This window comes from Gymnodraco acuticeps, unplaced genomic scaffold (genome assembly GCF_902827175.1).
Source record: "Gymnodraco acuticeps unplaced genomic scaffold, fGymAcu1.1, whole genome shotgun sequence".
In the NCBI taxonomy this organism is placed as follows: Eukaryota; Metazoa; Chordata; class Actinopteri; order Perciformes; family Bathydraconidae; genus Gymnodraco; species Gymnodraco acuticeps.
This window is the reverse complement of record NW_022990736.1, coordinates 161,060-174,240: the sequence shown is the minus strand read 5'-3', so window position 1 is coordinate 174,240 and position 13,181 is coordinate 161,060. Positions and strand designations below refer to the sequence as shown.

The following is a 13,181-nucleotide window of genomic DNA, read 5'->3' as shown; positions in this document are numbered from 1 at the left end:
TGCATTTTTGTCATTTTGTTAGGGACCTTAATTATCCTAAACAAGTTTAATACAGATGTAATCTTCAGCTAAAATCATTTAAACATATTGTTAATCTTCTAGGGAAAGTGAACATATCCCTGGTGACATGATGCTGATGATCACTAAATGTATTTCTAAATGTTTTCTTAAACTTTAAAGGGAACAGTGACATTGAACGCTATCAAATGGCCAATAAGAAAATTCCTTTCAAATACGCCAGACCAGTAGAAGAGTGGCTACAAGAGAAAGGTAATTTCAAACTAACATGCTTCTGCCTATTTTTGCTCACGATACTGATGGGTAGAAACCTCCTCTGCACTATAATGATCAAGTTCAACAGTGAGATTTAACTTAATATGTTTCTGTGATATTCCATGTTAATGCAGATATTTGTGATCTTATTTATAACACCACCATTAAACTTATGCACTAGAACAAACATAAATGTAAATCCTTGCATGCAACTTCAGGAGCATCATGTGTACTAAAGAAAAAATATAAATACACAACTACCTTAGGAACTAAATAATCAAACAATTTTAATTTGCAAGTGCAACGACCAGCGCAAGTATGTGGCCGTCTTTAAGCATTCCTGCTATTATGGTTCATGTATGTCCAGTATTTCAATGTACCAAAGTCTGGGTGAGGTCTAAAACAGCTGAGCCAATCACAGTGTAATATGCCAAAAAGTACTCAACAAATGGAAAGATGCTTGTAGGAAATCATACGGGGTACATGCAAGTCTCTTATTCGAGAAGCGAGGAGCGATTTCTGAAGGGCGATAGTCGAGGAACCACCACACCATCCTTCAGGGAAATCCTCAGCCGGAAGACACGCCCCCTTACTGTGTATCCGTCACTGATTGGACGCTGCCGGACAACACTTCCCCTTACTGTGTATCCGTCACTGATTGGATGCTGCCAGACGACACGCCCCCTTACTGTGTTTACGTCACTGATTGGATGCTGCCGGACGACACGCCCCCTTACTGTGTTTCCATCACTGATTGGACGATGCAGCAGCTCCTATGATCTGATGCATCTCAACCCGACTGCTTTTCAATGTCAGAGTGAAGACATATTTAACTGTAACATTCTTATACAATACAATCTTCCCACCCTACCCCGGTCGCAACATACCTCCCAGATGGACAACCCATTTTTTATGTCAGGAAAATACAAAAATGGTTCTGCTTGCGCTGGTCGTTCTGCCCGACAGTAATTATTCATTATTCATTATTTATATTAATAGTGCTGCTTTATAAGTGTTTTTAAAGGTGCTGTTCCCTGTCAAACATTCACACATCTGGATGTCTCCTCTAGGACGGCAGCTAACCATTTTCAACACCCAAGCAACAGTCTCTATCGGTGGTAGTGATCGCAGCCGGCCTTTTCAGGGCCAACTGTCTGGCTTTTATTACAATGGCCTCAAAGTGTTGAACATGGCTTCTGAAGGCAACGTCAACATCAAGATCAATGGGAGTGTGAGGTTGGTAGGGGACGTGCCCAGTGGGCCGGGCTCAGCCAGGAGCACCGCCATGTCTCCAGAGATGTCCACCACCTTCATCGAGACCACGACCATGATGTCCACCACTACTACACGGAAACACAGATCCTCTTCAACTGTTCAGGTAAGGATACACTACTATAATAACTATTACATGTCAGGATTGAAAGACATGATAGATATATTTCACATGATGATTGATGGTCAGTTTAAATCTAGATAATACACACCAGCCGCCTTAACAGATAAACATGTTGCCATTGTACGTTTCTGCAAACCACAGCATTTGACTTTCTCAAGTTTTCAACCATGCTCTTAAAGACACATAGAGACCACAGTTAAAATACCATGTTACCATAAATATAATATTAATCTCTGAGATTTAACTTAAACACCACATGCAATATACAATATCATTGACGAGGACTCTACGACACAGATCACAATACAGAATCTTGTCAGAAGTATCCCAGAATAGGGCTAACGTTGGACACTGCTAAATAAAGGTGGAACTCCCTGACTGGAAAGAACCTATCCAAAATTCCTACATAAACCTGACAAAAATTCCACTTACCACATACAATTCAAAGCATCGACATCTCTGCTGGTACACGCTAACAATAACTCTCCTGAGAGGGAGATCCTTGTAAATGGTATATTTTTTTTAAAATACATTTTACATTTATATAGTATATTCCACTCTTCGGACCAAAAAAGGCTTTTGAACAGATGTACGTACACAGTGGTATTCCTAATGGTCCCCAGGAAACCCCAGAATGCTATTCAAGAATGAGATTAGACAAAACTGCATAAGCTTAAAAAATCACTAATCCATGAGGACTCTGATGACTTGGACAACATTTGTATTGATTGAAGATCGGAAATGACCTCAGCATTGTTATGATGCAATGCTGAATCCTGAAGGCCTTACCTGTCGGGATAGATTGAATGAAAATTCATGCTTACCTTCTAACTCCTTTTGTATCATTTCCCTTGTCTGTTTTTTGTGTTTGTTGGCTCTTCGCGGGTATCTCTGCTGTGGCTATGACCTCTAATGACCAATGTTCTGCACATGAAGCATACGGCAGATGACATTGTGTCCTCTGCAGAGTGTTCCAGTGATGACGAGGACCTGGAGGAGTGTGAAACTAGCCATGCAGGTGGGCTAGGTTAGTTTGCATTTGCTTGCTTTTTTGTGCTTTCACTCATCTGCACCAGAGGATTAATGCTTCCTCAAAGCATCACAACCCCATGGTTAAACAAAGTGTAACTTCATATAACAGCCAATGTAGTCACATTAAACATAGCTGCAAATAACATTAACCAATACAAGGAAAGCTGGTTTAAGAAATGCACAGTTCAATTGAAGCTACATTGAAAATAGTTAAACTTGTAAATCAGGCATACAACCAATTCTTTCAGTAGCCCAGAAAGCCATTGATATCATGTGCTACACTTGCACATGGGGTCTTCCAAAGTGGTTAACATGGTCACCAATATAAATACAAATTCTGTCTGCAGAACGGAATAATAAGGGTTAGTACAAGTGTGCACAATTTGTATAAGGGTGAACCATGTTATCTGCACTGATGCTGTTACATGTACATGGTGTTTGAGTCCACTGCTGCTGCCATTCACTGCTCCACTGACCTTCATTTTAAAACAATACACTTTTAAAAGTCTTATTTTATTTGTATTTGTTTAGCTTAATGCAGAATGTTGTAAAGACTACGGTGATGTTTTGTCTTCATTTGTGTTTTTCCATACTCGCTTATGTTAGTACATGTGATAGAGAACAGATATCATTGAATTTCTGTGTACATATTCTTGCTTTTAGGTGTACTTGTTATTCTGTCTTTTTTGTATCTAAAGGCTTAAATTCTAAAATATTCAAGCTTTGTGATAACTTAGAGAAGCAAATTAATCATTTGGAAATGTCCATATTTAACAACATAAAATTATAGGACACAGCAAACAGCCATGTTTTCACTTCCATTCTAAATAATCAAACTGTCACACAGCTTTCTGATGTGCATGGCAGTTAGATTATTTTTCTAAAGGTTTTTTTAGTTTGAACATCCTTTAACCCATTTCAAATAATGCAACATAACCTTTCAAATATACATGTATTCGGATGTCCAGACGAAATGTCAGCTTCAGTATTTAGTTCATGTTGCGGACCAAAACAAACTGCTGCAGTAAATCCACACACTCCTTTCACCTGCAGCTCATATGAAATACTAAGTGTCATTATACAAATTATTACTAAAGTTGCAATGGATTCCAATTGGCAAACATGCTTAGCATTATCAGGAATTTATTATTGCTAGGAATTTCTTTGAAGGCCTTATTGACCATAAAACAAGGCTTTTAGCTAAATAACATTTGCATTTAAAATGATGGTGAGCTATTCTGCAAATAAAAAGATTGATGAACTGAATGTGGGTGAGTTGTGCCCTATGACATCTCATGAGAAAATACACATTTTACTTTAGAGTGTGAAATATTTAAAGTTGAAGGCCAGATGGTGACTGCGCTGAACAAACTGAGGCTGTTGACTTTAATCAAATCTATTACTTCAGCAGATTTCACATAACTGTATTAGGTTAGTTGAAAGCAATAATATTACGTTTTAAATTAAAATATTAGGTTCAACTTAATATTATTTATTTCAGCTAACCTTGTACACTCGTGAAATTTGTGGCATAATACATGTAATTAAGTCAATTGACTGGCTGCTTCTCAATGTCAAGGAAGGATCCTTCAGAGCCTCTATTTCAAGGATGCTACATCATCGAATCCCGCCGAAAGACTTCCAATGTACAGGATCCTTGGAATTCTACCGAGGACAGAATCCTTCATTGCAGGAAATTTCAAGACTGCTCATGTGTATCCTCGGCGGCCTTAAATGACCCACAATGCGCACGGACCAATTTCCACAGATTGGCACGGTGGCATTAATAATGCAGTAATGATGGGCCTACACAACATAAAGAACAGGGGGCAGTTTCTGTTTACTTGACATTTGTTAATTGTTAATGGTTATTTTTTTCAAATCTGCAATTTGCTTGTGTATGTTTACATTATTAAAATACAATTTCAATGTGATTACACATGTTCTCTGCATCGATAAGTGTTAGATCGACTACAAACATGCGCAAACTACATATGCAAAATTGACACGGGAGAAAAGTGTTGCTTGCTTATTGTGCGGGAATAATTAAATAGAGGGAATAGAAAGGGGTTTCTACCAAGGGTGATTTAAACCATCATGACAACTCACAAACTAACTATGGAGTAATTATGTATGCTTAATTTACTTGATTTACATTAGAGAATAAAACTCGTACGGAAGGCAAGCGGGAAGACTTATTTAACTAGAACATCCTCCTCCTCCGAGCAGACAGACGCCGACGATACTCCCGCTCTATCTCTTCCTCCATTTAAAAAAATTCATGGCAAAAGACACAAAAAAAACGTGTCCATCTTCGATCTTAGCAAATCAGTTATGAGTCTTCAAACAAATCACGCTCAATAAGGCGGAGCCTTGCATTTGACGCACACTTGCTAGCCTGTTCCATTATTCGTTCTCCGAATGCTAGGAAGGATTCTTGCCTGGTCTCTGAAGGACTTGACTCGGAAGGACATGTCCTACCAAGGAAGCGTCCTTGACTTTGAGAAACGGCTAATGTTTCAGTTTGTTCAGTGTGTCAGAAGCTTGATTTCTGAGGACTTTTGCTGACCAGCGAAAGGTCCTTCGTTTTGAAGATCATTCCCGTGTTGTTCAGGGTATGTGAAAGGTTGTGGTGTAAATGGGGTTAAAGCTGTGCTGTGATTCATGGGGATTTGTTAAGAAAGACAAAGACAGGGCCCCAGTCATCCAATCATGTGTTTACACAGAAATTCACACCACTCTAACCCTAACATCGCGTTGAAAGTTGCATGCTTTTATTTCAAATCTGCTTTGTTGTATGATTTTGGGAGTTTGTCCAATTAGATTTGTTTTGCCTTTTATAACTTTTGTTATCGAGACCCTGTTGTATTTTGCCTTCATCATGTGTGGCATGACGTTTTGGTGGGTGATCATTTTGTATTCTTATAGTCGGGTACCATGCGGCTTTGCACCATGCAGCTCTACATGTACCTCCAGTTTGAAGGTTTCAGAGCAAATATAAAGGCAAAAACAATATTTTCTCACCATCAAATTCGTGTCGTCCTCTCCTAATTCTCAACTAGTCTTCAGTCTTCCAGTCCCTTTCCTTCCCCTGTCATCTTCCTCCTAACGCTTTATTGCGTTTACATATTTTTCAGTGAAGATGGGAAACAAATGTTATTTTTGCCAACAATTCTAGTTATTTATTTATTTTCTTTTATTCATCATTTGTTATCAACCATTGTTTAGCAAACTATTGAAATCATTATTTTCTGGGTGACGTCTGATCATGTTCTTGCATGTTTTTTGATTGATGCTTAAATCCATTCCCCCATATTCAGACTAAATTGGTTGCTTTGTCTGCATTCGAGTTTAAGTTGGAAATCATTTTTGCGATCGCAGCTCCATTGAATGTTGTCTATCTTAGTCCACACGTCTCCATCCTGTCAGTGTGGCTGTCTGGTTTGTTGGAGAAGTTCTCGAGTGATTCTGTTCTCTGTTGGTAATCTGTAGTGTTCTCCTTTCCTTTAGATTCATTTCATAAGATGGCAAGATTCCTGAATAGCTAATACTGTGAACAATATGACAACAGTACAGAACCATCCCATGACCAATAATTAATAATACAATATTATCTCTCTGCCAAAGTTAATCTCTAAAAGGGATGGTTTGGATGTTTTGAAGTGGGGTTGTAAAGTTGAGAGGATGCCGGCGTCACATGACTTTCTCCCAGGAGGCCACTGTTTGTCTTCTGTATAAAACCAAAAGTCAACCATGAACTGATTTGGACAATTTAATTGATTTACTTCACATAATTTACAAACCTACACTTTTGACCTTAAAGTATGATACTTCCCAACATATTCAAGTGTGGCCTTAACCCAACCAAGTGGTTTTGTTTATTGGAGTTTTTGTTTAAATTCACAACATGAACCACTTTAAAGTTTAAAGTGACAAGTTGGGAATGTGGAGTTAAAATACAAGCGATGATCCAAGAATACGTAGATATGACTACAAAATGTCCTTAAAAGTGTAATGCTCTTTATACGCTTATGTTGAAGGACTGAAATGAATCATAAATGAGAATTATTATGTTTTTATATACTTATCACTCAAGGCAACCATTGGTCTCTGTTCATTATTCCTTGATAGACTAATCAGTCATGTGCCATCTTATGGAATTTGCACAAGGCAAATTATTGAATCATATGTCAAAAGATTCTGTGGTGTTAAAGCTGGTATCCATAATAATGCTTAGTGAAATGTTTCCAAAATCTGATGCCGATCCCCCCCATCACATGGTTAACTGTTGCGCTGAAAGTACATTTGAGTCTTTTCCGGAAAGTGCCCATATTAACTATCATTGCTACGAAAACAACAATGGTGTTTATTTTGGCAAAAGTATACAAGTATACTTGCTCAACCCACCCCAACCTCGAAATAAATGGCAGAAGTCTCTGTCCTTTGATTTTTCTGACAACCATTTATCCATTCAACTTCACAGCTATGGGGTTATTGCTGAGATCCCAAACATTACATTAGGCAAGGCAAGGCAAGTTTATTTATATAGTACCTTTCAACACAAGGTGTTCGAAAAAGATCACCTGTCACCAGCTTGAGCTTCAATATCAGGATACATGTATTATTTATTCAGTAATTTCCCAACACAAGGCAATTCAAAGTGCTTTACAAAAATAAAAGACATTAAGAACATTCATAAATAGTGCAGCGGAAACACATTATAAAATGGCATTTAAAAACAGTCATTAAAAAGCAACTATAATAAAATAAACATACAAAATACATGGATAAAAGTTACAGTGCAGTCTAAGATATGAATAGTTCAATTAAAAGCAGCGACAAAAAGAAAAGTCTTCAGCCTGGATTTAAAAGTAGTCAGAGTTGCAGCGGACCTGCAGGTTTCTGGGAGTTTGTTCCAGATATTTGGAGCATAATAACTGAACGCTGCTTTACCATGTTTAGTTCTGACTCTGGGACAGAAAGCTGACCAGTCCCTGAAGACCTGAGAGATCTGGATGGTTCATAATTTAGCAGGAGGTCAGAAATGTATTTTGAGCCTAAACCATTCAGTGCTTTATAAACCAGCAGCAGTGTTTTGAAATCTATTCTTTGACACACAGGAAGCTAGTGTAAAGACTTCAGAACAGGAGTGATGTGATCCACTTTCTTAGTGTTAGTGAGGACTCGAGCAGCAGCGTTCTGAATTAGCTGCAGCTTTCTAATAGATTTTTTAGTGAGACCTGTGAAGACACCATTACAGTAGTCCAGTCTACTGAAGATAAAAGCATGGACAAGTTTTTCCAAATCCTGCTGTGACATTAGTCTTTTAATCCTAGATATATTCTTTAGGTGATAGTAGGCTGATTTAGTAACTGTTTTGATGTGACTGTTGAAACTCAGGTCAGAGTCCATGACTACGCCTAGATTTCTGGCTTGATCTGTTGTTTTGAACATTGCAGACTGAAGCTCAGCGCTAACTTTTATACGTTCTGCCTTGGCTCCAAAAACCATTACCTCAGTTTTATCTTTGTTTAATTGGAGAAAGTTCTGACACATCCAGTCATTGATTTGTTCAATGCACTTACTCAGTGTTTGAATTGGAGCATAGTCTCCTGGTGAAATTGTTACGTACATTTGTGTGTCATCTGCATAGCTATGGTAACTTATTTTGTTGTTCTTCATTATCTGAGCCAGTGGTAGCATGTAGATGTTAAAGAGAAGAGGCCCCAAGATGGAGCCTTGAGGAACCCCACATGTCATATTTGTCAACTCAGATGTGTATTTACCTATAGAAACAAAGTTGTTTCTGTCCTTTAAATAGGATTCAAACCAATTTAGTTGCCGAAAGTCCCACTCAGTTTTACAGTCTAGTAATATGTTGTGGTCAACAGTGTCAAACGCAGCACTGAGATCTAATAATACTAACACTGAAGTTCTGCCACTGTCTGTGTTTAAGTGGATGTCATTGAAGACCTTTACAAGAGCAGTCTCAGTGCTGTGGTTTGGACGAAAGCCTGACTGGAACACATCGAAACAGTTATTTAAATTCAAGAAATGACTCAGCTGTTGAAAAACAATGATTTTACCTAGAAATGGGAGGTTTGATATGGGCCTGTAATTGTTCATTACTGAAGCATCTAGATTTTAATATATGAAGTAGATCTGAGGCCATGCAAGGCAAAACATCTTTGAAAAATCCTGTTGGAATAATATCAAGGCAGCAAGAGGAGGATTTCAGAAGTTGTATAATGTCCTCTAGGTTTTTATCATTAATCTGATGGAATTGTGTCATGATGTCTGAATTGATGTTAAGTGGACACAGAGACAACACATTTGCTGTTCCTGATGCAGAGGCACTGACTGCTTGTCTGATTTTCTGAATGTTGTCAGTGAAAAAGGAGGCAAAATCATTGCACGCCCTGGTGGATAGAAGTTCAGAGGCTACTGACACTGTTTTTTTTTTTAGTCTGTCGACGGTATAACAAGGCACGTACAATACGTAGCATTTAGCTGATGCTTTTATCCAAATTGACTTACAATAAGTACAATAAATCACATGTATTGCTACCTGTCATGGTTCGACAGTGCCAGCATTGGGGTTCATGTTCTGTATAACGTGTTTGTATTTTCATGCATCAAATTTAACAGCTTTAGTGCATATTGATTGTCATTAGTTTACTCTGGCAGGTTTTTACACAAACCACCACTCCATCTTCCACCATGCACAATGTTATGGATATCAGCTTTCTGCTTGTCTTTTGACTCTTTATCATACTTGAATCCTCAGTAAATTGCATTAAACATATAGCATGTGACTATATATTATTAACACATGTTTTATGTTATGATTTGTCCCTCTACTGCTTAGTTTAACTTGAGCTGTGTCCCAATCGCATACTGCACAATAATAACTGGGGTTTTATTGCTTAGTTTTTTTGGGTCTGGGAGGTTATGTGTTAACAGTGACAAACTGCTTTGTACATGTCAGTTTGCGAACAGAATTCAGTGAATGTTTAGTTTATTGCTGCACATTGTAATGCGATGCTGACAGAAACAGAGGAGGCTGCATCTTTACACAGTTCTACTTCACTGACTTCTGTCTGCACACATATTTATCAAGAGTGTCACATGTTGTTTCTTACACTCACTTAACTCACTATCTATAGTAAGGGATTGGGACACAGTGTCCATTTCATATTGTTCTAACATTAGTCAGTCTTACCTTCTCCCAGTTTGCTGTGTTGTTTATTTTCTACTTTCCCTAAATGCAACTTACTCTAAGCATGCATCAACATCCAGCAGTACAACTAAAACAAAACCAAAATAATAACTATATCCCATTGTCAGCCAGTACCGTGTCTCTCTGATGTACACCCAGACTGCACGGCCGTCATGTTTAAAGACTAACATTACAGATGGAGTTTCATCAGGAACACATGAGAGAGGAGTCCGCCGGCCGAGCACCTCTCTCACCACCCTCTGTTTTATATTGTGTGCATCTGGTTGTAGTGTGTGCTACATTTTGGCTTTGTTATTTCATCCTAATATTTTTCATTTGATAGTTTAAACGGGTCATATTTTTTGTATTTATCAAATTAATCACTGGCATTTTGGTTCTGATTATGGTTTCTGGCTTATTAAGTATGTTTAGTTTTTTTTTTTGTCAATCAGATAATATTTGAATAACAGTGTGAAACATATTTTTGATATATTTATATTTTTTGGGAGGTTTGGAACTACTTCAATGACTAACCTGTGGGTTTTTCTTTTCCGACTGTATTATTTCCTGTTAAGTGTTGAGTATACAACAAAAACATTCAAAACAACAACAGGGACAGAGATTGCTCGTCAATATGCAAAAACCCACACATTAGAAGGTGAAGCAGTTCCGGATCCACTTCTCACTTATCTTCCATTTTTTTTTAAATTGTTTTTCATTTTAAATCTATTCTGACAAAACAAATGAATCTTTGCTGAATAATATTTTGCCTGTCAGACAAAAAACAAATGAATTGCATGGCGAAGAAGTTGCAGTTTAGGGTTTGTCAGACTTGTCAGTGTTAGAGTTCTTCTGTTCTTTTCTGTAGATGGGCATGTATATTGCTCATTGTTTGTATATCCCCATCCCTTCCTTACAGCCAAAAGCTCTAATGCCGCCCGACCGCTTCGTACTGCCTTTACATGGACATGGCAACTGACTTACACTGTCACCCTCATCACCCTCATCTCCTATGTAGTATGTTCAGAGCCCCCCCCCCTTCTTCACCTTCTCCCTTGTCTTTAGAGATATTAAAGTATAATGTCATCCATCCATTCTACACTAAAGATCCAATTACAATACAAGCAAAAACTGTAACATGAATAGATTTGAGTTACTATTGAAGTCTATTACAATGAAAAAAAATGTAAATACACATTTTTTGAAAAGACAAATTATTTACCAGAAAAAAAACAGAATTATGGTGTTTATTTTTTATGTTATGTGTTGTGGATGTATTTGTTGTTGCCTCCTGTACCGTCGTGTTTTAAGATAGAACACAATCTACAATGGATAAAAATGATCTTTAACGGTACCAAGCGGCTATCCAACATTCTTACACAATTTTTCCTTTGTAAATTCTTTTTCATGCCTATATCATGCGGGCAATTTGTTGATGTAAGTTGACAATTTACACTTTTTTTCTTCAATCTACCTTTTGAAATGTTTTTTAAAGGTGCAGTTTGTAAAATGTGATGATCCTAAATATGTATACTTGGTCATTTTTCAATCAGAGCAACTGAGTAATGCTCATGGTAGGTGCTATATGTAGCATTTTTAGCAATTTCACATAACTTCATTATTAAATATATAGAAACTATTGTGTGAATGAGTATTAATCCATGAGTAATACTCTGAATGAACACTAAATGTTACATGTAATACCTACTACAAACATCTGTTTGAAGTAGATAGTATTACATTTTACAAACTGCATCTTGGATTAAGCTGTGGACATTGAAAACTGAATGATGTTTATAAGTGTTTAATTGTTAAAGGTTGTAGATTAAAGTGCCTGGAGCTACAGAGTTGTGCTTGTGAATGTGCGTGTTGGTGTTGGTGATAGTTTGTGAGTATGCTTGCTTCATAGATATGCAATATGCAGAGATTCATTATGCACATGGTTACTTTTCTAGTCAATGTTCACTCCAATTATACTTGTCTTAGATGACATCTCCATGATAATTACATTTAAAAAAAAGATTCTTAAAAAAAACAAGTGCGCCCTGTAACCAGGATATCTACTTCTTCTTTTGTTTGCTAAAATGGGCTGTTGAGCGTTAAAGGATGATACAAAAAAATAGCTATTCATATTTTATAACTGAAGTAGTTCCAACAATCTGGAAAGACTTACAGTAAGATGTACATCTGAAGCTTGTAAAGCGGGAACACACAGAGCAGTGTTATTGCAGCGTTGGGATGTGGCCTTCAGAAGCCTTCAGTTGTTCTTGAATTTTAGTGTTGGGAAAGTTACTTAGGTCATCTTGGTTCGAGAGCATTTTAACTCTAAAGCAGCAAATGTTTGACACCCAATAATCATTCATAGTGAGCAGTGAGTATAACAGTTAAATTCCACAGCAAGGCAGATGTTTTGCCGCCAATGGTCATCAAACTATTCCTGAAGTAACCACACATGTTACAGTTATGTAATATACGTGAATTAAATAATTAACTGACAGAAACCAGTTCATCACACTGCAGCTCCGAGTCTGTGACATGAAGCTGTTGAGCATACACTGAATGAAAGTATTTGTCCATATATATGTATATATATGGACAAATACTTATATATATATATATACAAATTATCAAATGGAAAGGTTTCAATGAAATAAACTGATACAAATAATTTTCAGAAATGTCTTCTGTTATTCAGTTTCCCTAAAATGGTTTCTGCCTGGCAACAAGGACTGTTGACTTTATAAACAACTTTTGGTCATTTCTCATGACTAATGCCTGCACTGTGCATCCATTTCAAAATCAGTCCTGAACTGTGCTCTTCAGTATAAAGACATCATCATTGGATCCGATGCATTGGTGGAGGATTTATCTTACAGTAACAGTTCCATCCTCCCTTTTCAACATGGCTACTAATAGCCCCAACACACAGTGAATTCACATTCAGAGCGGCTCTGCATCTGAGAAGTGTTTGTAGAACTATAACTACCGTTTGTTTTACCAGAATAAGTAACAGGTGTGAGATGAACGGAGATCCATTGATCAGTGAAACTGCTCTAACTAAATTGATTCTATTATGAAAGCAAATTTTAGTTTGGGTTATACTTTAAACAAATCTGTATTCATTTGAATGCATTTGCTATGAAATGAACGTTTTTTATTCGTATTTTAACTGTTACCACTTAATTAAAATAGTGTATTAAATCAGATTGAACCCAGAATAACTAACTATGATGTGCATATTCAAAAAGCAAACTCGATTTT

The 13,181-nt window shown here is 37.2% G+C and overlaps 1 protein-coding gene across 4 annotated transcripts in view; it reads left to right on the top strand.

Moving 5' to 3' along the window:
- Positions 1-13,181, top strand: part of nrxn3a (neurexin 3a) — a 244,143-nt gene that overhangs the window by 227,575 nt on the left and 3,387 nt on the right. For 2 of the 4 annotated variants that reach the window (XM_034231879.1, XM_034231877.1), the window contains exons 20-22: positions 181-270; positions 1,344-1,651; positions 2,606-2,696. In XM_034231879.1, coding sequence (XP_034087770.1) covers positions 181-270; positions 1,344-1,651; positions 2,606-2,696 — 489 coding nt within the window. The remainder of the gene's footprint in view (positions 1-180; positions 271-1,343; positions 1,652-2,605; positions 2,697-13,181) is intronic. The other 2 variants (XM_034231876.1, XM_034231878.1) reach the window with 1 other exon arrangement.